Below are 27,698 nucleotides of genomic sequence, written 5' to 3'. Positions count from 1 at the left end.
TCTCATTAGCTAGTCTGTCTGTTGGCCCCTCCAAAACTGAGGATGCACTAGACAGCTCTCTCTTCCCATGTGTTCTTAATAAAATGCATCCTGAAGTAACCTAAATGCCTGCATGAGACATGACAAGTATTTTGACCCACGTTTTTCAGGCAGGCATTCATTAACATGCAAAAAGCACATTATTCACTGACCTGATATAAGCAATGTGAGGTATGCTAAACAGCAGCATTTTTCCAGGACAACTGAATCTATACACAAGGAGCCATTACAAGTATAAAATACTGTAAAGGGATCACAAACCTATGTTGATATTGTTATGTCCATGATAGTTTTTAGGATAGATTAGCCTTTAAATTTCTTTCAAGCATATTTAAAAGCTATTTAACCCATAGCACTAAAGTCTCTCTTTCACCTCAAAGATTTGAAGCCACCAAGTATTTACCTAGACAACTTAATAGTACAAAAACATTTATTCTCTCTTCCTTTTGTGACAGATTTGTTGGTGGGGGCTGAGCCTTCCTGTGTGTTTGTACGGCACAGACAAAAGGACTAATATCAGGCTGGAGTTGAGATGCACAATATTCAATGTTAACCTCTTCAATTCACTGCCCTCACTCAGTGTAAGTCTGCAGGTTTGCCCGAAATGGAAGAAAAGGTTGCTCACCACCAGTTCAGTAGAAATGACTCCACATTTCAACTGTTTTTCCTGTTAAAATATCTGTATTTCTAGCCCAGTATAAGTGTCTAAGAATGCTTTTACTGCTGCATTTCATTTCACTTGTCAAACCAGAATAAACTTCCTTCAGAGAAAGTGGTTATTTGCTATTACAAGTACATTAGGAATTGTGCCAGCACAGCTGTACCACCAAACCCCTGGGAGACACCAGACCCTGGGGAATGTAAATGGTCTGAGAACAGCTTACTTGAAATGACGTCTTTTTTCAGGGCAAAGTCATCAGCGCTACGATCACCAAGTCCTCTTGCTCAAATGCTCTCAGTGTAAGAAAGGAGGCATTTACCCGAGCCCTACCTTCAACAAATTTCTCCCCGATAGTCTCAATTTGCCTCGGAGCCAACAATCTGCCAGATTCATCTCTAAACTTGCTCTTCAGAAAGAGAGATCTCTGTTTTGTATTTTGTCAGCCTAACACAGCAGGAGACATGTATCCTGGCCCAAACAGCTTGGCCCTATTGCCATACATAGGAGATTGAGAGGTTTTTTTGCTTTGCTTTGTTTGTTCGTTTTTTTAAACAGAAAGTTTATAGAGATACACAATGGTGGAAAGATATTACCACAAACATAAATACTGTATTAGTAGACATCTTGGCTCCTACAGTAATGAAAATGAATTACATCTCTTTCAATAGTTTCACTTCAGCTACATACTAAAACCATCTTAAAGAAACCCCACGGCTTTTCACCATGCTTTATGCCTCAAGTGGTTTTCCCTTATCTCGTTATCCCACATTTAATGCCAATTTGTTTTTTCTTTTTAGTAAATGTTCCAAGGTCAACTTGCAAGGCCAGTCACTGCTCCCAACTTTGATTTCAACCCCCCCACACACAAAGAGAAAGCTTCAACTACCCTTCAGCTTAATTCACTGACCCCCTCCCTACTGTGAGTCGAGAATTATGTACATTCAATCAAAGCACATTTATAGTACTTAGAAGCTGCATTATCTTTCACCACTTCCATGTCATACACTGCATACAAACAAGTCAATCCGCAGAAAGGCTACCCACCATGTCAAAGTAACAGTCTATGGTTTACCCTATATATTAGGATACAATCTCATGTATGTTCACACTGTGAACAAAGCAGGACTTCATCTTCAAAAATAGTGTGCACACTACAAAGCAGATCTCAACTACATACTTGACAGAAGTTTCACAATAGTGATATCCACATTTTGCTGATGGGGAAAACATAGGTAGACATCTACAGTGACTGGTTTCATCCCATGTAACAGCTAATCCATTGAATGAGTGCTTCCAGCTCTTTGCCCCGCTCCGCACAGGCACAGCGGCCAACTCCAGCCAAGTATTTCCCAACTCTTGTGGGGGGTGGGGGGGTGGAGTGGAGAGCCCATTGCTGCTTCTGCACACTCATGTGAAGGAATGTACACTTAACAGCATCCTGCAAGGATTTCTGCGGTCCAGTTTCATCAAAACCTCAGGCGAGGCAAATTATTCTGAGCAGTTATAGCCACCTGAGGTATAGATGGCTAACTAACACCACACGGGAGTCAGGTCTGCTGCTGCCATCATTAATTGCTATAGTTTGCAACCGCTTGCTCGCGTACGGGCGTAAGCGTGCCTGTGCAAAGCTGCAGCGCAGGCTTCCGAGGTTGATTACTCCACGCAGCCTCCAAAATGAGTGAAAAAAGAACCATGCCCCCAAGAAAGATCCTGCTATCAATAAAGTAGGCAGCTGGCCCGAGGTCACTCATCTTCAAATCACCGCCTTCCAGTGAGGACTGGCTGTGGGTACAGGCAGTGCGCTCTGCAGTGGTGTGGGGCTTACAGCAAGCACTGCTGTAATCAAACCCTGCACCATTTTACGCTGTTCCTGCTATCTTAAATCTGACTTCAGTCATGAACCTTTAATCATTTTTTAAACACAGAAAATCATGTTGATACTTAAATAAACACAACTTTGCCACTAAGAAAGCCTGCTTTCACATTCACCCAACAGCACGGAGATTTATTAGCCAGGTATTTTTAGTGACATCCATTTTTTCAAATATACCACAGTATATATTCTTCTTGACATAACTAAGTTAAGCTATACTTGCAGATACAGACCATGAGCACATTCCAGTGCAACTTGTTTGTCTCCACTAAAGGAAACATGTTCCCATGCTGGAAAAATCTTAAAATCTGCAGTCCTCGACTTCCCAGTCATCTGGCAGAACCAATCTCTTTTATAAACAGAATAGAAAAGGCATTTCTAAGAAAAATTATGTTTAAGCTATAACTTGAATCAGGCATTTTCCTCTCAGCTAGAAGATGTGTTACATCTTTATGTGACAGTCCTGGTTTTCTAGTACGTAAGCTCCTGAAAATTGTTCCAATATGCAGAAAAGGATACTAAACCCTTAAACTACTTCTATACTTGTCCAGACTGCTTAACCTAAATTTGCTGTAATAGTGTCAGCCAACTTTTAAAATCCATTTGATTTTTATGCAGAAAGCCAACTTTTGGGTATGTGCAATTCTACAGCTATAAATTTAGCATTTATAATTCTTCCTCTAATTAAGACCAGCTAACAACTGAAAAGGGAGGGCACCACACTGTTGAATCGTAAGGAATCCTAAAGCAACAGAAGCCTTTGCTGGGAGAACTGCTGTATCACAAATATGCCCTGTTTGACTCTTGTGAACGAGTCACCTCACCCTCATTCTGTTTCTTACCCCTAGAAATGTTACAGGTTTAGACATTGCCTGGCTATCATTTTTATTTAATTATTTTTGCTTTGTAAAGGAGGAGCAAAGTGAATTTCTGTATTCATTCCTGAGACGATAAAAGCTCTGCTTAGGGGATGGAGCTTGCTTATAAAAGGGTAAACTAACTTATATTTTGCTCCACCTGAGGCACTGGAAGTAAGAGACAGAAACCAAAGGTTAGGACACTTTTATCGTTAGGACAAACAATGGAAGGAAACCAAGAGCTGTACTGCCTGTTCTTCACCCTCTCGCTACTTTGGTAGAGACCAAAAATATAACTTTGAAGGTCAAGGGAAAACAAAAACCTAAAAATTGAATTCACATGTCTCAGAATTCTTTGCAGACAAGAGGGCTGCACTGCATCAGCTATTAGAAATGATCTGCCATCACGAGAGAGATCAAAGGTGCAAGGCTGGTCAGAGGCAGGACACAAACCAGTTCAGTGGGCTTTACCCGAGGGTGGGAGGAACTCAGGGCTTTATCTGCAGGAGTTAAATGGATTTCATTGGTGGGGGGACATATGTCGAGTCCCAAAATTGCTAAATGTACTGGTGAACTAAGGATGTTAAAAGGTTTCTTGAGAAGCTCAAGTCCAATCTTAAGAATTCAGGGAGCAGTTTCTGGCATTACAACTGCCTCCACTTTGCCACATCACTGCTACCACACTCTTGGAAATAAGTTTCATAAGCAAGGGGGTCTGTTTTCCCCTGTTGCCTTCAGAAGGCAGAGAGATGTACAGTAACACCATGCTCTGGATACAGGTTTTACCAAAGAGGACAGATTTAACTGAAGTAGACAGATTTAAAAAAGACAACAGTACCGCCTCATCAGTCACAGTAATTTCAAACATTACATGCATTGCAGATAAATGGCAATCAATTTCTGATCTATTTATAGGTGGCACTCTTAAGTGTCCAAATAAACAGAATAGCTTTATTTCAGACTTGAACACAACAGTCATGAAATCAGATTAGTGCCCTAGAGCTTTCCATGTAATCAGATACTGAAAGGCAGTTCTCTCTCCATTAAAGCTGACCTTGCATAGTGACATTGTACTTTTATCTCAAAAATTAGAGATACTTATCCTTTCGAAAATATTCCTTTAAGCAGTATTTCATAACAGGCAGTATAGCTGCAGTGAGTATAGATTGTTTCTATCTCTAAATATACCCCTCCTCTTTACATGTCAAACTGCCTTTGAAATTGAGGGTTTGATTTTGGTTAAGGTGGCAGAATTTGAAGTTAATATTCTGATACTGCAGAGACACTGTTTTTACTGAACAACTGCCATTGTTACAGCATTATTAAAAAGTAGGCTACATAATAAATCAACTTTCCTAGCTGGAAAGCTCATTATTACTGAGAGTGTTTAAGTGCCCACAGCCATGTTTTGACATTTGGCTATAACACCTTCCCTGAAACGTTCAAAAGCCTCTTACATAAAGCCAAACACACTTAAAACATGCCCCCTAACAGGGAAGAATACGCAGAACCCAAGGACATGGAGGAAGACGGAGTGGCAGAGGCAAGAATTCAACTCAGCCATGTTAAGAGTACAAATTTAGTCAAAATACAAAAGAAAACATAAGGGCAATAAAGTTATTGCAGAAAACATATGAGCTCATCCCAAGATCTCACAGTTAACTTCTATTGATTAAATTAGAAGAGAGGGCATTTCAGATCAATAGGCTCAATTATGCACCATTAACTCAAACAGAAGAAATAAGCCACCTAGGAGGCAGAAGACAACCTGAGACCATAAGTCTCCCCATACCTGTTCAACAGTAAATAAGTAAGCACATAAAACAATTTTTAAAAAGCGAAATCTATCGCACTTGGCTACTTCAGCAATCTGCTTACAGAGAAGATGGGGATGATACAAGTTGCTAAGTAAATACATTTACAGAGGAGAGCGTGCACCATCCATAGGATTTTGGACTTTTTTTGCTCACAAAAGTCATGAGATAAGCACACAAGAGTGAGCTCAGCTCAGGTACGGGGAGAAGCACCTCATCATGAGTAGGTACTGAGACACTACACTTTCCCTCTGGTACCTGCATTTCCCCAAGCACACCATTTTGGACTCACGAGCTCAAGCCCCAGAAACGAAAAGCCCGGACAACGTCATCTCCATGAAGGGCTTGCAGGTTGCCTTCTTCTGGGACAACTCTCACAGCCCACGCAAGGTGCTGTTCCTCCCAAGAAGTCACCGGCGAGGCTGTTGCATCAGGCTACCGGCAGACAAGCGCTCGGCAAGAGGCCAGCCGCCCCGACACAACTGGAGTAGCCGCACCAGCACAGAAGGTATTTGTGCCGCCGATGACATCACCTTGCTGAGCTGATATACCTCTGGGGAAGCATGCCAACAGTAAACAAATACACGATGTGAATGTTTGCCTCCTGCTAATGGGGCAGACTCTTGTAACAGACTACTATGTTTATGCACCTACCTCATGGCACCTCAGTCCCTCCCCGGCCGCCCCCCGAAGCGTGCTCTTTTGCTCAGCTGGTTCTTGTGCGATAGCTGCAGCACAGAAAGCTTTCCATGAGATGCCCATGAGTGCACGTCCCCAGACAAGAAGTGAGGGCATTCCTACACTACCCCTTGCATTACCTACCCAAAGGATCCAAAACGACGAGAGATCCAATAACAGTTAGTCTTAGGTCTGCAGGGAATGGCACATCCCTTCAATATTAAGGACAAAAGTGAATTTAAAAGGACATTTTATTTTGCAATCTATTTCAGTGTGTCTCCCTCTCCCTACTTGATTGGTGGCAAGTTTCTTAGAGTCATCACTTTAGGCTTATACTAGTAATAAGGTAACTTGTTCTCCAGTAGGTAACACATAAGGGGTGAGGAGGTAAATGCCCTCTTGCACTGAGAAGGATGGGGAAAGCAGGAACAGAATCACCCCACCCAGGTGCCCAATTTATACCTCCTCCTCCCAAAGCCTTAGACAAGAATTGAGCAATAACAACAAGCAACAAGCTCCTAAACACCCTAAATTCACACCTTGTGAATCTACTCCCCCCATCCCCCCCAAGTGGAGACACAAATCTTGAAAGAAAAGATGGAGGAACACCACTCCTCTATCTTCAGTATGGAAAAAAACACCCAACAATGCTTTCTCAGACATCATACACCTATAGAGCTTCAGTCCCAGAGGGACAGGTATGGGACATCATCGACTACCTCAAGCAAGGAACCCAACTCCCCAGCCCAGCTCCACCCACTCTCCCAATGCAACTGCTCTGCCCAGCAACCACCTCCCCTCCAACATGGCAAGAAGTTCATTACAAACTTGGTAATAACTTTATCATTTTGACATAGGCCACAGAAGGACATAGGCTTAAAATTTGCTTTGACAGTCACGTGAATAGGGAAGATTAGTTTTTAATATTGTAATACTTCCTGCTTTAGGCTTATTTTGAAATTCTCAATTTTTTCCTACATCTCCACTTGTAAAACTTCCAATGAATAAAGGCCCCAAGGCAAACCATGTTACACTCTAAACAGCCAGGATGGAGGGCTCCTTCCCTGCACTGAATCCTACCTCATCAGAGAAATTTAGCTGAAGGACACACAGAATCCTGAGAGATTCTTACAAACAGACTTAAAATCCCATGCTTGTCAGCTATGAGATATTCAGGCTTTTTAAATTCACATCAGGTGGCTTCAGAGAAGCACATTTCATTTTAACCATGTCCAAAATTGAAGATTTGCAAAGCTGATACCAAGAAGTTGATATATAAAAAATAAAACAAAATAATAAATTGTAAAAATAAAAGAAAAATAAAAGAAAATCCACCAGTCACTTGCAAATATGTTTCTCTGAGCATGCAACATTTTAAACCATTTTTGGTCTGTTTCTTCTTATTTTACAATTTCACTCAATCTTCATTAGCAGTCTTATTACATAGAGTCTTCCTACTAAACTCAATCAGTTGGTCTATTTTGTCTTCCTGTAGCTTGCTGCAAATCTCTAAAATTATCTCTACTAAACACCAACCTACTTTGCCTTTTTTTTTTTTTCCTCCCAGAGTTCTGTCAGCCCAAGCGTTCGAGAACTAATATTATGAGGGAAGTTAAACTTCTACACAGCTATTACGTGTGCCCTCCTAGTAACTGTGCTAACAAGATTCATCACCAAGTACAATGGAAGCCTTCTCCAAAAGAAGACAAAGGTACTGTAATGAGCTAGGCAGGAAGCAGGGGCTCAGCTCTCCGCGTAGAGGTAGTCAGCATAAATCTTTTTGGCACTAATGGTGGGGTTTTTTTCCAAGGCTGAACAATGACAACAGCATTTATACAAAGCATGAGGATTCATGAATGTCTGGCAGCTTTTGGTATTGTCTCAGCAATACAAACAAGACTATCTGGTTTACACTCTACGTTTTCAATTCCGTACCAGCTGGATTCTTCAACAACATGGGTTAGTTCTGGTACACCAAGTAACTGACTCATCCTAGCGGGATCCCACAAGCACATCAGAAGTAGCACGGACCATCACTAAACACACTCCTCCTTAGCTACAGAATGAGTAACAAAGGTGCCTCAACCTCACATGCCTATCCTGAGGCAGATACAAAAGAAGAGATAGTAAAAGCAAGCAATAGCAGCATTGGTAGAGAAAAAGAGTACTACACAAGATTACTTCTCTGGGCTAAACCTTAGGCATCGTGATCATCTAAGTGCACACTCATTCAAAAGCCTGTCCATATTTACATGGGCTTGTCTTCTGGACCCAGGCAGCGTGCTAGAATGGTAGTTTCCACCACCACTGACACTCACCATCTCTGTAAAAGTTCATGTATTATTTACTAGCCATCAAGGTGGAGGAGAGCATCTACCTTGAGAGCAGTCTGCAGTGCAATGCAAGTTTGCAGCCGCTCTGGATCCCTCCAGTTTTGCTGGGAACAAGTTGTCTGTACACACAGGCAGGAAACCTAATGCTAACTGATCTGCAACCACAGTATCTTCATTGTCTCACTATAGGCAAGATTTCCTACCATGACCAACCAAGAAAGACCAAAGGACGAGCTGGCTGTTGACAAAGCACAGCTCATATCACCATTTTCTTTCCGCTGCCAAAGCATACCATCTGGCTATGGAGCCAGAGGTACCACAATATTCGGCTCAGCTCTGTCTGTGAACTGCTGTGACAAAAAGCATCAAGTCCACTGAAAGCGCCTCAGGAGAGGAACGCCACATGCGAATGCATTAATAAAGGGAAGATAAATCTTCATCACAGACCCATGGCTAAACACATTTGTACAGACACTGACAATCATCCCACAAGTACACACATACAGAAGTGCCAGAATTGCATGTCGCATACTTCCACTAAAAGTCAAGGTGACAGAATGAATCTAATTTATGCCTGGCTTCAAAAGCCTGAATAAGTAGCTACACAACTTCAAAAAGTACACATCGAGTACCAATAAAAGGTACTGCCTGTATACTGCACGGCCAGGACTGCAGTTGGCAGTATTTGCTGCTTGCCAGAAAAACAAACAGAAAAGTGTGCTCTGAAACATGCCTCAACGAATAAAAACCCAGAAGTACAGAGCAAGATGAGAAACAGTGGTGGCATGGCTGGCAGGTCAAAACCCCCTGAAGTCTGAGAGTAAACTAATTCAGTTGGGCTTACGGTCTTCTGTAGCATCGTGTTATCTTGTTATCATACTTCATATGGCAAGGCCGCTCCCAGGCGGTGCAGGGACATCCATAGGATAGATTTGTCTTGCTAGTGAGATGCACTCAGGGTTAACTTCGGTGGCACCGCACAGCTCAACCAAGAGGAAGGGAGGCTGTACTGCTAGGGTGCTTGGGAAGAGAGGAAAGTCAGCAGCATCCGTTGGGATGGGACACGGAGAACAAGTGCTAGAGCCCATGAAAGGCCTTTGGTTTTTTGGCCAAAACGTTGAGCCACTGTGCTCCCCAGCTCTGCCCCTTGCTACTGGACAGGGTACAACTGCTGTAAGCTGAACACTGCAGAGAATCTGTCACTGCAAAATATTAAACATTTGTGAGTGCTAAATGTTCTGCGAAGTGAGTCGTGGCTGAGGAGTCTACAGTTTCCTTCATCTCTACACTCCACTCCTGAAAGGAAAAAAATTAGAAAAGTAACAATACCTGTCCCATCCTAACCATGCTCTCACTTCCTCCTTCTCTCGGTGTTTTTAAAGATGGTAAATAATTGTTTTGACTGTTTCTTCACCTCCTTCCTTAACTCTTCAGGAAATGTCACATAGTTTTGACATATTTTTCCTCTCCAAGCCTAGAGGCTTTACTACAGCTTCTGGAAGGACTGCTTAAGAAGTACTTGACTTGCCGTTTATTAAATGCCAGATCCTGCCTGGCTGTTGTTAACTTTCAATAGGTAGCTGAAGCGTATCTGTTCTTTTACATCAGTGGATATTAGTATTGTTCAGCTGGATGAAGCTCACTCTTTCCTACTGCGTTTAATTTATGAAGTAGCTCTTGGGGAATAGAGGTAAGAAATCCTAGTTCCTGCTCTCTGCATTTAGTACCTCTACAAAATTTGCCCAGCAGAATCATTGAAAAGTGAATACTAAATAACAGCTTAGATATAAAAATACTTATTGTTCAAGTAAGCGAGTTTATCAGCATACCTACACATAAGCACTTATTGAACTATTTCTATGAAAAATCAGACGCCATCTGCACTCAGCTTTTTACATCTGTTTCATATGAAATCTGCCTATTTTAAAGACTCCTCACTTTACAAAAAGTATTCTCTGCTCCCCAATCTTTACAAGATATTATTTTAAAATAAAAACCCGAGCAGTTATAAAGCATCTGCTTGTGTAAAAAGAGTGATTCAGCAGGAAACATGTACTTGAAATACCCTTCACAAGAAAGAGTTTATTCACGCAGGGACAGTTGGCAGGGATATCTCAGTCTTCACTTGAATGCTCTTTTTCCAGCTTGTGTTGAAGGGATTCAGATGCCTGGGAGAAAGCTAATCACCATTTTTATAGGCCGTGGAAAGCAGGGTCTTGTTCAGAATTGCAAGTGCTTGTACCAGAGCTCTCCCAGTGAAAAGCAAAGGGCTGTAAGTTAATGTTCAACAGAAACCAACAAATCTGCTGCACGCACTGAGCAATGTGGTCAGGTATGAATTGGAAGGGTATACATAAAGTAATAAGTACGGTTGCTCAAAGTTCAGTTGCAGCATTTAAGGCACAGCACACTCAAGGGAAAGGCAGGGAGCACCTAACACATGATATATTTTAGCCAACTGTAATCCTTCCACAATTCCTCCTCACATTAAATATGTATTAAACCAGCTTTGTTGCAAGCCTATCAGTTTTCTTTAGAAGTCTTGCAAAACACAGGAACAAAAGCTTTAAATTTGCTAGTCGGTATAAGCTGAAGTCAGCAAGTATTGTATATAACTGGAAGCAAAATTTGCCATAGTCTGTTGTGACTATCTTTACCATCAGCGTAATCAAGGCATACTACCAGATTCATTTATTAAATGAGAGCAGTGGTCCTGCAAGTTACTTCTGAATACAGGTTTACTCTTAAGTTTTTCATCGAAGTCACTGCCAGCAAAGCTTTAACAGAAAGTAACGGGTAACACAGCTGAGTACAAGAGTAAAAATAACCAAAGCAAACAGCTGCCACAGAAGTTAAAACCCCACTTTATGTTAATAATCTAGTCTTCCTATTTATTGTGTGACTAATGACTGCATGGGAGCTAGTTCAGACCATCTCACAACTCCCTCTGAAGCTCTTCATGTGATATTTTCCTATTCATTAATCAGTTACTGGCATATGCGGCAGCTCTTAAAATACTTGTACTTCCAAGTTCTTGGACAAGAGTGTGTCTTTCATACACTACGAAAGAGTGTCGACACTCACACTTGGACAGAACAAACACACAAGACGTGACATAACATCATGCTTACAGCCACTTCCATTTGCAAAAAAATACCAAAGCAGCAGGTATCATGCCTGCAAGGCACGTTGCTTCTCTCCAACACCGCAAAAAGATGAAGGAGCTACAGCCCAGCGCAGTGTTAGAGGCCACGTCTGGGCATTCAGGTTTCAGTTCTTAATCCACGCCACTTACGTAACAGCGTGTCATAGTCACAGGGGTAGACAAGATTACTAAAGCGCTAAATACCTACTTCAGCAACAGAATCAGGAAGATTTTAGAAATACTGGATTTGATTGCTGTCAATCAGCTTATGTAGAAAAAAAAATCCCAAACAATCTGTGGGTGCAAAAGTGATCTTTACTTCAGAAAGTTCTGGGAAAAATGTTAACTGGGTTTTGCTTTAGAAACAGGCATTAAACTGCCAGTACCCCCTATGCAAAGCATTCCCTTTTTAGCTGTTTTGTAAATTAATTTGGACCAGTTTGCATACAGACATTTGTCTCAAAATGGCTGAGGCAGAGCCACACATTAGGTGACACTGTATGGATCCTTCTGCAGTACTACAATATTGACAGATGAAAAGAAAGATCTGAAAAGAAAGTAGGAAAATATCAGGCTGCAAAGCTGGCATTTTGCCATCAAAATGCAGTATTACCTATCTCTTCAATCTCAGACTTCGTAAGCAGCAGCCACACATGCTTTAATGCATGAACTTAGCCCACACAGGATGTGTTCTCCAAAAAAAAAATCCCTTGATTAAAGGGGGATATTTACAAATAGCTTCAAAAGAAGTTACCTATATAGATCTGCTCCAGGATTTCTACATCCCAAGGCAGATGAAATTAATGTTACAGTACTATTCTAATAAGAGTGAAAAAATTGAATTTATAAACTCTGTGCTGTATGCATGCAAGCATGCGACAACACACTGCCTATGCTACTAGAAGTTTTAGATTGGATAACATGGCAACCTGCTATCTTCTATTTTCAATTGAAAGCAAAGCTTTAAAAAGCTGGAAGACTTGAGGCATGGGGAGGTGAGTAAATGGAAGTACAATCCTCATTACATTCTGGGACTTGTTTGTGAAATTTAAATAGTCTTGAGGATCTACAAGTCATGAAATTCCAGTCTTGCGCCCTCAGCAAATGAAAGCAGCTGGATTTTTGAAGAAAAAGTTAAGCATCTCATGTTTGGCAAATATTTAGTTAATATGTTTTGATCTTTTTTGTTTCAATAGCCTTGTGCTGTCTGCAACACTATTAGCTGTTGCACTGAAGAAACAACATTTGAAGATGACCTTCAAGGATGTGGATCCAAATTAAGCCATTAGGAGCCCTGAGGGTAAGGGGGTTCACTGGTTAAAGATGACACTCTCTCTTATTAATTATTTCAAAGCCAAAAAAATAAAGCTGAGCTAAAAAGTCCCTGTTATAATAGTAACTGTCTTTTTTTAGGTATCTGAACAGACAGAAATTGGCAAAGACAGACTTCTAAGATTTAACTGTTTATTTATGGTCCTGTTGAATTACAGAAGCTAAACTATTGCACCAGCATTACAACATCTAGTTCAGGACTTTCTTTCCCTAAATGAGCTGATTTCTGTCATGCAGCAAAGCAAGTAAACATATTTTTCTCTGCTTTTCTCCTACGGCAAAAGTCGAGCCAGAGCTCTGAACTGGCTTATACCTTATGGCAGTCAAAGATTTTTTAAATGCAACTTCAACATTACTAATGTTGAATTCAATTTCAGTACTTCCCTCCTCCCTCCTCCTAAAACCAGGAGGATATCCCTGCCACCCAGGCTAGAAAACCCAGTTCGGGCTGCAAGGCTTGATATGCAGTCCAAGTTCTTTGTCATCTTCATCCATAGCTCAAAGGACGGTTGTGAGAAAAAACGATTTCTTCAGCTCTCGTCCTCCAGCCATCCAGAACTTTATTTTTTTTAAATGAGAAGGAGAAATGGCAACATGGAGGCAAAACCAGCTCTGCATTCCCCTGAGAAGCCTGGATTCCCACTCACTGTTCCTCACCTTGGTGATTCAGGGAGATGCGGTTAGATGGTTCTTGGAAACCCGGTTCCACCAGATCCCGCCGACCATGAGCCGAAGTCTGATCTACATTGTCCTAAAAACAGAAGAGCAGAAAATCTTATCAAAACCAGGCATTCTGTACTCCCTGTAAGCTACACTGCATAGAGCCAAACCACTGATAGACAAATCCCTGCCATACCTCTGAAAGGAGAAACCAATGTCAGAGAAGAAGGGCGGGGGGTGTAGAAAAAGGTTATAGGGGGACACTAGACTGTCACAGCATGAATCCAGAATCAATGACTATGCCATTGGCTCAACTGTACACCAGTTTGCATTTCAAACTGGGAAACAGTGATGTAAATGCACTTCCTAGTTTAAGAAAAGTTTCTTCTTGCATCAAATTATGCAGAGGCTTGGGGCTTTGCTTACTTTAATTCCAAGTCTGTGGCTTAGGGGTTTGTAACTAATTAACTGGACTGAAACATATTCAGTAGTGAACTACTGAACCTCAAGAGGAATCAGAAGTTCAGTTTAGATAAACATCCATGGCTCTGGATGCCAACCCATTTTTTTTTTTTTTTCCTCCATACTAGAACTCTCACAAGATCAGGTTTCAAGAAGTTTTAACACAGACTGAATTTGGCTAAATCCAAAATACCACAGTTTCTCACAGATCTTGCCAAAGATGACGACTAAGAGAAAGCAGGAAAATTGAAATATAAACAAAAAATAAGAAAAGCAAGATAAGTCACATTGCGTTTTAGAAGTTTGAGAAGGAAATTTAGAGCAGGTACACAGGTACCAACACAAAGTTGGCATACCTTTGCATATACCAGTTAAGGGTGGTATGGAAGAACAGAAGCAAGTGCATAAAGTTGACTGCATTGATACATCACTGACCATAAACTGCTGCAGTGATATACGTGACTGTATACATGTTCCTGCTGTGCCCAAAGTGTGGGATAAATACACAATAGCATGACCTGCATTTATATCAAAACATAGGAACCACCTTCACAGCAAATGACAGCAGAGCAATAACATGCACATGGTGAGCAGCAATTCAACTACGTGCAACTGGAAGCTCTCAGCCCAACATTTCCAGTTTACAGAATATAAGCTAATGCAACAGAACAGATGTAGTGTTTGGGGACAAGAACTGTATATAGTTGTACAGGATGTGAAATAAATTATATTCTCTTCTTCAGAGAGACTGTCTCAAACAGCAAATACTTGAGCTTTGATTCAAGCACTTGAGCACCACTCTTGAGTGCCTTCACCATCAGGGATCAATTCAGGACCCCACAGGCGTTTATACGACAAGAACTGCCAACAGTGGTATGACTTAGGGACTTTTTTTACAAATAAACAATGTGCTAAGATACATATGGCATCCATCTATTTATGCCTCATACAACTGGGACCACTCAGACTTCTGCCTCTGTATTGGCTACCTCCCCTAACAGCTCTTTACATCCTTGCCACTGATTTTCACGACACTGGCTATTGTTTCATGAGCCACATCTAGATAATCTCACAAGTTTTTGTAAGTTGCTTCTTCGGGGGGGGGCGGGGATCAGACCTCCAGTCAGCACAACCGTATTTGTTCTTACTTTCTTGAAACAGGGCGCTATTTGATAGCTCTTTAACTGGAGCTAACTGAACGCATATTAGGAACAAGCAACTCATGAGCTCCAGTCTCTGGCAAATCCCTTGCAACCTCAGGATATTGCATCCCAACTTTATTACTGCCTTTGGAACACTAGTCATTTTCACTGGATGTACCTCATTTTCTATGGGACACCACACAGCCAGCACTGACCTGGCCCACAACATCTCAATTTTAAATTTCAGGCAGGAAATCTGTGACTTGCAGCACAAGAAGGCAACGGCAGAAAGCACATACAAAATTAAGAGTCTGTTCCCCAGAATGTTTAGCATACTTCTTTTAAAGGCTCCAAGGAGAATAGGGGGAGGAGATGCTTATCTAGGAAAAGTTTCCGTCAAAACTTAAAGCTGAAGATGATTGCTGTCACAATAAAGGCTGAGAGGTGAGCATCACGGAGAATACAGCAGAACATCGTTCCTTCTAGCACACTGTGTTTCTTTGTACATTTCCCTCCATGCAATTCAACACCATGTATTTTTATCAGGTAGCTAAAACCCCACAGATGCCATTTAGCAGCATTAGTCCCACTTCCCAGGAACAAACCCGGATGACCAACACGTGGATGTAGCTGCATAGTGCCTCTTGGATGAGAAGATCAACAGGGCATCCCAACAGAAATGAAAGGTAGAACAAAAAAAAACCCTGTTATAAGCTATGTGTTACACACCCAAATGTGTTTTCAGTTGTCCCAATACATAGAAGTCCCTACTGGAAGGCAAGATTCATGTTGTGTAGTAACAGAGGTGAAATGGGGCTGAGATGCATCTTTTTACCTTTGGGTTTCCCACACAAACACTTAACTGAGAAGACCTTATTTCAGGCTTACAGCTGTTTGCAAGCCAGTAACTCTTCAATTAAAAGGGATTTTTTTTTTCCCCCCTCCTTTTTAACTAGCAATTGCCAATAATTTACAGGAATAGGACACACCCGCTCCAGAATCACTTTACAGCTGTACCAGAAGATGCAGAGAACCACTCGCCTTATTCACAAAGCTGAAGCCAAGGCCATGGTAAGATACATCAAAGTTTGCAGAAGCAGAGGTTTCAGTGACTAACAATTGCCGGTGCTGCCTTTACGAAGCTGACGCCCCTGCCTGTTTCCTTAGGTGCAGACCCCTGCCCCAGAAGGTCCAGAGAGGTTCCTGCACCTTAAGCAAAGCGGGGAGCCAAAGGTTTCCTCCGGGCTCTGAGGGCCAGCAAAACCCAGGTGCTCAAGTAAGGTGACAGACGTGCATAAACAAAGCCACACCTGTTAAGGCAATGTGGGCAGCGGAGGAGAAAAGGTAAGGGCGGCGCGATTTAAAGAGCTCCGGGTAGTTTCACATGACCCTCCAGAATCTGTTCGTGTCCGTTGTGCACAGACAAACAGTGGCACTTGGCCAGCTGCAGCAGAGATCAGACAGATGCTGGAACAAGGTTAAAAGAAGAAAATGTGTGGGGGGGTAACAAATAAAAGTTATATAATTGCGCTCTGCCAGCAGCCTCCCTGTCGGGCTCCAGCTCGGGGCCGAGGCCCTCAGCAAGGTGGGCACCTGCTTCGGCTCATCACCACCCCCCCGCTGCCGCTGGAACCGGGCTCCCCGTAAGTCATGTGTTTGCTCCGTGTTTTAATCCCCAGCTCTCCCTCCTCTTCCAATAAATGCTCTCAATATGAAATTAAAGCATGTTACTTAACTTACTGTACCATCCAGCCATTGTAGTATTTTTAGAAGCTAGCTGAGCATTAGCCCTCGCTGACTTGTTTGCATGTACTGTTTTTTCTGTCAGCATCTGCGGCCAAGGATGATTTAATCGAGTGACTAGCAAGAGTGCTAGAAGGATCTGAAGCAGGGTTTATTTTCTACAGAGTCCTTTAAAACATTAGCATTTCTTATAGCCAAACACACCGTCGTTACAGGTTAGATTTCAGTGTCCTTCTGCAAACCTGCGTTGCACGACGCAAAATGCAATATGCTTACATCACATTAAGAGCCAAAGTCCACTCATAGACAGTGTTATCTCTACATATCAGTAACCAGGACAATCTGGATTTATTTTTCAATCTATAACCAAGCCTTTCAAGTTGCACTCCTTCAACTATGACATACAACGTTTGCTGCTGTTTGCACTTGCATGATAAGCATTTCAGTTATCAAAGAAAACATTAAATCTGGCATTTTAATCAGAGAATCAGACAGCCATATACTACAGCAGCTCTGCTGTCTGTACACGTGCTCTTTAATCATTTCTTCGGCTCCAAGTGCTACTGTTCCCACCTGCAGTTTAGCTCCAACAAGTATTTATCAGCAAGAGACAGCATTAGGCTGGCCAGTGTGTTGCTACTACTCTGTTGCTGCTTCTCTCATCCTGGTTCCTTCAGCAAAGGTTATACAGTAGGTCATTCGGGATAATCTTACAGGTAAATAGGGCTTAGAGAAGGGAGGAAGCAGATCCAAAAGTACAAATAATAAAGTATCATCTCTACTTTTCTCCTCCCTCTTTCTTTGCAAAGAAAGGGACCTGACATTAGCACAGAGAAAGTAGCTTTCTACAGAGGTCTGGAAATCCCCTTTTACTGAAGGCTTCAACTTTTTCTAACTTCGGCAGTCACTGGAAGTTTATGAGATGAAGGAAGGCTACAAGTGGCAGCACAGCTTCTCGGAAGCTGCTGGGAGCATGGCCAGGCCAAGGACATCCAGACCACCAAGACGACAGTCCCTGGTTTTGGATTTACTGTAGCTGTCTGCAAACCCACACAGCCGTGCCCCTGAACAAAAGGTTCAATTGAGCAAGAGTCACGCATACTCATGCCAGCAGTCCCACAGCGACAAATTAAGATCATGACATACTGCTGATGTTTGTACACCATCCAGCACAACAGAAAGTCAAGTCAGACGTGCCGACGGGTCCCACTGTGGTTTAGGAGACTCTCAAGGCAGACACACCTCAGTTTGCACAGAGGCTCTCCTGCCGTGCCGGGAGCTCGCCGCCTACCTGGCGGTGCTACTTTATCGCACCGAGGTAGATGTCTTGAAACTAGTCGAGCATGAGAAGAAAATTAACCAGGTCCTTCCTTGAGCCACCTTAGCTTTACTCTGTTCAGGCAACTTGTGTAAAGCAGAATGAAGTACCTTCTGCTCACGCAGGCTGAGGAAACCACTGCAAAGTGTTCAAGCATAAGTGGTTTCCAAAATGAGCAAGTATTAAAATTCACTGGACAGGTGTCCATCAAGGGCTGTGAAAGACCAGATGCAGCTTCCAGGCTCCAGAAGCAGGAAGGGGATTCTTTGAGAAATTATACTCCCTCTTTGCATCTGCAACTTGTTACTCTTGGACGCAGGATACAGAGGGAGATGAACATTTCTTTATCTGACCCAGTACTGCCATTCTTAACGCGTTTCTGGAGTTTCCTTAGGCAATAAACAGATTAGGCAGCATTTCTTCTGAGGACCGCTTCGTATGATTCTTCACTTCGCAAACAAAAGACTATTTGCATGTATGCAAAGTAACTTTCTCCATTGTTTTCTAAGCTATGCTGCTTCTTTATGCCATGATTTTGTGGCTTTGGTTTACTTAAAGCATCAAACATACAAGAAGAATAGACTCAATCACACTAAGTGCTGAGTAGCCGGCTATTCATCTAAGTGAACTTTGCTATAGCTTACTGGTATCTGCAGCCATCCACAGAATTTCTGTTCCGTCCTTAATTTTACGGTTAGCCCTGTGAAGGCAAACACATAGTCTATTATAGGAAGAAATCCACCTGACAGATCCAGACCGATGTTCAAGCTCTAAGCCAAACTCCACAGTCTAGATCAATTAGTAATGCATATGATGCTCCTTTCTTAGAAGTTTCAAATCACTGGGCTCCTTAGTGGCTAAATACAGCAGCACAGTCCCCTACCAGATAGCTGTTTGGTACAACGTTTTTCAACCTGCTGACACCCCAGCGCTTGCGGAAATTTGTCCCAAGTACAGTCGTGAGGGAAGAGCAAGGCTCCTGGGTTTGTCCAAAGTCACTGCTTAGCAAATTATTTCAAGTTTACTCAGACACAGTTCCCATTTTTTTACTGTCTTCTCCTAGAGCTCCAATCACATCTTCCCTGGCCCAGTGCTTAACATGTCACAGAAATAAAGAAAAAACAGGCTTTGCACACCAGGCAAAAAACTTGCGCATTCTCAGACAACCCACATATTACGTAATTAAAGACCTGTAACTAGGTTTCCTGTCTCTTAACTATAGTCATTTGACTAGGTAAGAGCCAAGTGAAAGGCTCAGTAAGTCAACAGAGTAACTGTGAACCTAGAATTTTAGCATTCCCATTGCTAAGAGAGCTTGTACAAACAAGGGCTTAAAATAAAGCCACTTAGCTTTGTCAAAAGATGGTCTCTCTCTCTCCTGAAGTAGCAAAGTCACTAACTGCAGGAATCCTTCTGGTTTTACGGTACTGGCTGTCAAGACTGAGAGCAATAACCCTGGAGACCAGGAACAAACTAAGCCCAGTTTGCGATTACGGGAGTCGCAAAGGCAGCGGCACATTCCTCCTGACACACCGCAGCACCGCCGATCCCCGGCACTGCAAATCACCAAAAACATGCGATAACCTGCCAGGGCGCACAGACCTGTTGCTATCCACACATTCCTACAACCCTCAGCAGACCTACCAGCCCACCACGCAACATACACAACAGCTACCAGAAACACAACATACCAGGAATTAGCAAGGAAAGAAAGAAAGAAAGAAAATGAGAGAGACTGACAGACAAGACAGACCTGTGTCCGTGGTCTATGTCTCTGCAGCGGCAGGGAATTCGTTAAATGAATCACAGGAATTATGTTACATCCCATGATACAGGGGAAGGCCGAAGGGCTTGCCAGTCTGACCACAGAGGAACTTCTCTTCTGACCCCCACCCGGGTTTCAATAACCAACTGAGAAAGTCTTTCAATTCAGAAAAAAAAATTGGGGGTTTGGGCCCTGTTGTCAACACAAAAACCCTGTAGTGCATTCCCTCAAGTCAAGGAAGTGCTGCTTCTCCTACACCGAGAAAAAAAAGCTTTCTTAAATACAGAGACTGATATAGTTATACAATATACTGCTAAAAACTACTGTTGCCTACTAACCAGCTGCCTTTTTTTTTTTTTTTTTTAAAGTGGCTCTTCAGTCCCTCAGGAAATAAACAAACAAATAAATCTAATCTTGGAAGCGCTGGACCATGATTAGCAATCTCCAGCAGTATCTGGTAGCAGCAGTTTATTCCTGAAAGGGTTTTCTCCAGTCAGGCAGGAGAAAGCATACCATGCTAGCCGACAGCTTCAGCAGCGCACTTTTATAGCACGCATGCACACTAGCATTACAGATTCAACTTCTTTAGGCTGGTCTTTGCAAAACTGGCATTAGCAGCGTTTTCAACACTACTGAACCCAGAATTTGGCAAGAACTACGTCAAATTAAATCTCTCTTACTAGATGCAGTCCTCTCTCAGTATAAACCAACTGCTCCTGAAAGAATTTAGCTGTCTCCCAATACTCTGCACAGAGAAAATGGATAGTATGTTCCACAGTGTGCACTTTTTGGACCAGACTGCCATTTATTATGGTAGAAGAAAATCCAGTGCATCATGGTTGCTGTCTTTTAATCAGCTACCAAGGAGGGAATCCAACTGACAGGCTTAGAAATGCAAAAAGCTTTGTTCTATTTTTAATGAGACTAAAACCACCATGGCTGTTAAGAGACAGTTTACATAGTTTACAGCTAAAATAAAGTCTTGAAATATAGAGAAGAAACAAATGCAGAAGGTTCTCTGTGAAAGCGATCACTTCTTAGAGCTATCTCAGCTAGAAAGCACTTACAAAAATGAAGCAGTTATTTTCTGATAAAAAGTCTTTTTGCTTCTTTTTTTAAAGCATAAACTGCTTTTCATTTCTAACAAAACACCACAAATAAGTGATGTTTATATTAGGAAATTCTTCACAGTAAAAAATTACATGCCTATATGGAAATTCTGTTTCTTCTGCTGGTGCCCATAGAACCTGATAACGTATCTTTAGCTTCTACTTAACTCCAAGCTAGCCTTACCTGCAAAGCAAGTCAGTCTCACTGGCAAGAGACTGCCACTGACAAAGCTACCAAAATCCTCATTTACTGCACGTTCCAAGCTCTTCGGTTGTGATCAATACTGACTCCACCAATAAAGTCCCTGAAAACTCTGTTTTCTGTGAGAACTGTATTTACCAATAAGAATTAAACAGAAAAACTGAGTTTTGTTACCCTGAGAAAGTACAAAGTAAACTAATGTTGTATTCTTCTTCTCTTTAAAGAGGCTTTTCAGTGAGATTTTGCATCATTCTCTTATCAAAGAACTGATACTTTAATAGACTACACTACTTAAATTGAGTTAAAAGCATACCAAGGCTCTAACGAACTTAGGGATCCATACATGTTAATTACTATAGTGGATGGCAGTCATGGAATCTAAGGGAGTAATGAAACCCGTAATGATGTGTTGCTCGTAAAACCTTCAGCCTATTCAAGAATCCTTACCAGTGTCACTTTCTATGTCTTGTCAAGTTTCTGAACTGCATGGTCACACTATATTCCTTCCTCATCAGGAAGATGACAAGAAATATAATGGGAATATTTGTACCCAGGTGCTATGGAAAATTTCAGCGTGTCACACACCTGCTAACACACCTGTCCATTCTGAGAAAGTGTCTTCAAAATTTTTTCTTTTAGCTTGCATTAAAAAAAAAAAAATTAAAAAAAAATCTTCACATGTTCTTTTGGGGGATGTTGTAACACACAGAAAGAAGGTACAGGATATTTGATCCTTTTCAACCCACTGCCCTCCCCGTGCTCAGACCTGTGAAATACAAGGCAGCTCATCTGTTCTAGTTGGCATCAAATCTACTAGAGCTCCGGTTATAGCAGCACTGCTGGCCAGCTGCTTCCAAGAACACTGGCGTCGGGAGTCAGGTTGTGACAGCACCCTTGCACCAAAGTGGACAGGAGACGTTCTGCGACCTGCCTTGGACAGTCTGTCCCAGCACAGGCGGGCGGTGCCCTGCATTAACCTTGGACAACTCTGTGCTTGAAAGGATGACCTGGTGGACTCGGATCCAGCACTGCAGCAACACAACTGTGTGTCTCAGGCCAGGGGCGAGAGGAGAAAAGGGAAAATGCCACCTAGGCTGCAGGAACTACTATTTCCATACAAGTGCACTCTCTTTAAGAATAGATACTCAAATCTCTACGCTTGGGATGCGGCAGCCACAGCCAGATAACCTAAATTACATTTAAGTGTGTGACCCCTTATAGCTACACAGCCCTGAAAACTCAGGACTGATGAAACTCTAACAAAGGAATGAAAGCAGCAGGAAACACAGAGCAAAGGAATTTATCCCACCTGAATGTGGGAAGACAATAGTTCTATCCCCTTTTGTCTTCTTGATGGTTCAGGTTCAAACTGAGGGTTTGACTGGGCCGATAGGTGAAGATGATTCTTCACAGCTCTCAACAGAACTGATAAAACGATAAACCTCCCATGGGGCAAAAGCCACTGTGCTCACACAGACCATTAAAATTCACCGGATGCCAGCAAGCAAAGTAACTCTCAGATTGCTAATGAAATTGTTCTTCAGGTCTTCAAACTGAAAATCTGATGAATTTCAAGTGTCATGTTGAACAACTTCATACAAGACTACTTTGCTATCCTTACTTGCTTCAACTATCAGAGATATGGACCTTATCTCTCTACTTACTGGTCAATTTGCTCAATTGCTGCAATTTAACATGTGCTTGATACCCCTCCCCTCCTTCCCTGAAGAGTGATCCTTGGCACTAGATAAGTAATTAGCTAGGTCTAGAAATGGCTGTCCCACCTGATCAAACCTATGATCCTAATTATATTGACTACACACCTTTCTGCTTAGATAAAGAACCACTTACCTGTTATATGGTACAATCTGCCCCAGAACTAATTGTCCACCTCAGGCAAGGACATTTGTAGTTCAAGCGAGTTGCCTTCAGTTAGATACAGAACTCTTTACACATCTCCAGAATAGCAAGCCTTACCAAAAAAGAAGATATTTAAGAATCCCACATATAGGGTAAAGATTTATACACCTCAGTTGACAGCTCCATAACCTATTAAAAAAACACCATAGTAATTACAGACACATCTCTAAAGCACAACAATCATGCCACAACAATCAACCCAGCATCAGATCTTGTATTAGAACAGACCATTGTGCTCTCCCCTAACCAAACAGCAGGGTTCCACTCTCTCAGAGCAAATCAGTTAATTTCTGTAAAGAAAATGAACTGTAAGAAATAGTCTACTATGTATGGGTACTTAAAGTTCTTTTGCACTGCTTACACTGCAGTAATATGTTACTTTGCAAGCCCACAAAAAAAAAAAAACACACTATTACCAAAGAACAAGATGCCTGTATTTCTGTATTTCTTTCATTAATCATGTGTGAATCTCATTTGACCTTAAGGAAGTCACATCATCACACCTTTCCCAATGATGTTGAAAACAGTTTTCCTAAAAATAATAATAATAAAAAAAAAATCCTCACAGTGATGCTCTATGACACTTCATAAAGTCACTGCACCCAAGTGTTAGTAACGGTTGGATAGTATTTCTAATAGAAACTATGCTGCAGTGCTGCCTTGGCACAAATTGTCAATTCACAACAGCTGGAAAGAAAACAAAACAAAAATTAAGCTAAGACTAACACAAGGGTTGTTCTGGATAGTTCAGTGCACCAGTGTCTTATCCCCATTTCTCAAAATGAAAGAAACTTGAAGTATTTTCTACAGTAGTTTGACTGTAGTAAAATCCAAGCAGCTAAAACGTACTTTTTAGCCAGAGAACTTTACCTATCTCTGTCTGATTTTCAAAAATCTAGGTACAATATGAAGTGTGCTTAATTGCTACACTTGTTCCAGTATTAGATATATATATATATAAACATATAGATTTATTATCCCAATGTAGTGGCTGTTGTTTTCTCCTCCTTGAGGAAAGTGAGCTAATTGCAGGTAGCCCTACCAGTTATTCTACATCAAGATTTTCTGATAAGAAAATCTCGATTGACTTAACATTCGCTAAAGGAAGAAAAATTGCACAAGTTCAGCAATCTGCATTTAAATAGTAACAGATTACATGTAAAGTTACAAGCTGTCCCAGGCAAACCCAATGCAAAGCGTAAATCTTTAGTTTTTGCACAAACTGGCACTCGGGGAAAAAAGCTTGCTTGCTAAAAGCTAGCATGTCAATCACCTCTTCATGCTTGAAAGGTTTTGTTTTTGTTTCATAACTAGTTGTTCACAGCATAAGTGTTGTCAAGTGACCACTTGTTTTGCACAGCTTCTCCCCACTTCTGGCTAACACCTACTGGACACATCCAACAAAGTTACCCGCAGCACGTCAGAACATACACTGCAACGCTTCAATGTGGTTAGCAGCAGCAGTCGCTTTAGTTCTGCACACATCCTCTGAATACTGGGCGCCATTAAGGCCTCAACAGATCAAAGAGTTTTCATAATTACCAGTATGCTACTGAAGGAAGGTCTGGTGTGCCAAAAATTACTGAGGTAGCACATGAAACAAAAGAACCAAACCACCCCAACCAAGACCGGCCCAGGTACAGGGTCTCCAAAGAGGGAGAGATTTCAACAGAGATTGCAAATACGGCCAGTCAGAAAAAAAGTTCAAGAAATCCCACAGTTATAATGCTGCAATACGCACAACATCTGATTGTGTTGGCTTTAGCAACACCAAAATGCTACAGCTACTAACCACAAGAATGTTTCTGCAAATGGACTTCTACTGTTCACTCGGAGGAAGATAGGGTGCATTCAGAGCATGAGCTTCTGTTCAATCAGTGTTGAAGTGGCTTTAAAACACCTTTCTCTTCCTTTCCCTGAAAGCACTGCTGAAGATGGAGGGGGGGGAGTGGAAGGAAGAGCGACTTGTTTACTTTGCAGTTCAAGGGGCCAGGAGCTTGCACATGAGCAGCCACCACTCTTCAGCTGAGATGGTGACCAACTCTGGGGTTCACGGTGGTACCTTTTACAGCACAATCGGTATTTACTATGCTGCTTCCTCTAGTTTTGAGCTATTCTTTCTAACACAAAAATGCAGATCTACTGAATAAAGGTAGTAGAAAAAGATTCCTGCTGAGATTAAACCAGAGATTAAAAAAAAAAAAAGAATTGTAGGATAAGGAAGAAAAGAGAAGAACTTTGAACTAGGCTTCAGAAGCAAGCTGCGGGTGAAAGGAACAAGCCACCTTTGGGATATAGTTGAACTGAAGACCATTACATCTAGCTAAAACAGGAAAATAAACTTGCAAATTACCTGGGAGTTCATTAGCACACCACCACAGTACTGACAGCATATGTGCAATCTTGCATCCTAATAAAGGATGCTACTGTGTCAATATCCCTGTTCCAGAAGATACTAGTGGGACAGTTGATGAGAAGTTTCTGGTCTTGCGGGTTTGGGTTTATTTTAATCTTCAGGGCAAGTCATGCTCTAAAAGATATGCTGTCAGAGAACTATTTTTCCAACCTGCTCTCATCCAGCATAGCAGTTATGGTTTGCAACTAAACCATCCAGCCAATTCATGTTCAACAGCCAGCAGTTTGTCGTAATTTTGAGGACATAAAGGACTCCAGAAAAAACAAAATCGCAAGAGATGCCTTTTTCAGAACATCTTTAGCACACTTGGTTAACCATTTGCTCATGTCAGAAAAAAAAAAAAATGCAGAAATATCATCAGCACTTATGTAGGAAGGCTTCCCTCCCATCAAACTTACAACACACCTCCCTATGCTTCTGTATGGTCAGAAGTAGAGAAATGGGCACTCTGCAGTCTTAATTCACATCCACCTTAGAGAACAGGCTCTGCAAGTGCCTCCAGCTACAAAAGGCTTAAGGTAACTACCTCAAATATTTGGTTAGAAAAATTCTGAGTCTGTCATGAATTTAAAAAGGAAAAAAAAATTCACATAAATTAAGTGTGCATGTGTAGGCAGGTAAACATGCTGTAACTTGCTTTAATAAATGGGTATCTGCTGCATTCAAGAGACTACCTGAAGTGATCTAACAAGTACAAATAACACATGAACCACTGAAGAAGGTGTATGTAACATATGTTCCTAGAGTTACCTTCTGCAGAAATCTTTACAACAGGTCATGACAAGTGGTCATGCTGGTGTGACTATGGCAACCACTCCTGGCTTAGCAAGGGGTTCCAGCTTCCCTGCTAGTCAAGGAAGGATAAGTCCAAGAGAGGGCCTCTGGAAGAAGGAGGACATGCAGAGGGGTAACAGGGTAAGAGCACACAGAAGGACTGTGCAGGACTAAAGGGCTTCACTCAACCAAGTGGCAGTGTTGAAGGTAACTTCACATCACAAATGATCAGTGAGTCAACCAGGGAAGCACTCTGCTTGACCAACAAGCTAGCAAAGCCAACTCATGGACAAAGAACCACCAGCTGGGAAGGTAGAGGTTGCTGGCAGCCTGATACCATGCTGACATGAAGGTAACATTAGTAAGCAAAGCAGGACTAGTAGCAGAATTACAGTCCTGGACTGTGGGAAAACAGATTTTTGGCTTGCTCAAGGATCTGCTCACCAGGTTCCCATGGGAGGCTGCTCTGAAGGACCGGTGGGCCCAGGACAACAAGCTGATCTCCCAGGACAGCCTCCTCAAAGCTCAAGAATGGTCCATTTTGGCATGCAAAAAGTCACAGGGGAATGGCAGAAAGCCAGGGTGCATGGATAGGCAAGTCCCACCTTAGCTCAAATGCTGAAATGCAAAGAAGGTCAAAGCAGGCAGAGGCTACACAGAAAGAATACCAAGATACTGCCCAAGCAGAAGAGCTGCAGCAAGCAAAGGATGCCGAGAAAAAACAAGGAATGCTTCTATAGGTAAGCAAGGGCAAAAAGATGGCTAATACTAGTCTAGTTAATGCTCAGCTGTGCACGGGACCCATCAGCTAAGGACACAAATGATTTCTTTGCCTCAGTTTTTCCTAGTAAAGTTCATTCATAGTGTCAGCATCTGGGGGACTGAACCATTACTCACAACAAAGGAAGGTTATGGATCACACAAGCTACCTAGACCCGAGTCCCTGGGACCAGATGGGATGCATTAGAAGGTGCTAAGGAAGCTGGCCCACTGCAAGGCTGCTCCCTCTTATCTTCAAAAAATAGGTCACTGATCACAGGAGGGTCCTGATGACTGCAGAGGCAAAAATCACATTGATCTTCAAAATGGGCAAGAATGAGGATACAAGGAACAAGAAGCTGGTCAGCCTTCCCCTGTTTCTGGCAAGATTATGGAACAAGTCCTCCTCATTGCCAGGCACACAAAGGACAAAAAAAAAAAAAAAACAACAAAAAAAACCCCACCTGGTAAATCTACACTGACTGTTCCAAAGAACAAGTCATACCTGACATTTCAGTGCACAATTTTATACTGCTTATATTAAAGGTCTTACCTCTCAAGAAACCACAACACTTACACAGACCATGGATCATTGTGCTGCCTTTTGATCTCCTTGTACTGTTGCACATGCTAGGTCTTTTAAATATGTAGTTAAAATTTTACAATACTGGACAGTCTTACAGGATTTTAGATTAT

The 27,698-nt window shown here is 41.9% G+C and overlaps 1 protein-coding gene across 1 annotated transcript in view; it reads right to left on the bottom strand.

Moving 5' to 3' along the window:
- Positions 1 to 27,698, bottom strand: part of GRB10 (growth factor receptor bound protein 10) — a gene marked incomplete at its 3' end in the record, with an annotated part of 110,190 nt that overhangs the window by 74,307 nt on the left and 8,185 nt on the right. The window contains exon 2 of the mRNA XM_082015274.1: positions 13,390 to 13,483. Coding sequence (XP_081871400.1) covers positions 13,390 to 13,483 — 94 coding nt within the window. The remainder of the gene's footprint in view (positions 1 to 13,389; positions 13,484 to 27,698) is intronic.

The sequence above is a fragment of the Phaethon aethereus genome (assembly GCF_964289735.1).
Source record: "Phaethon aethereus genome assembly, chromosome: 2".
NCBI classification, from domain to species: Eukaryota; Metazoa; Chordata; class Aves; order Phaethontiformes; family Phaethontidae; genus Phaethon; species Phaethon aethereus.
This window is presented reverse-complemented; position numbering and strand designations above follow the sequence as displayed.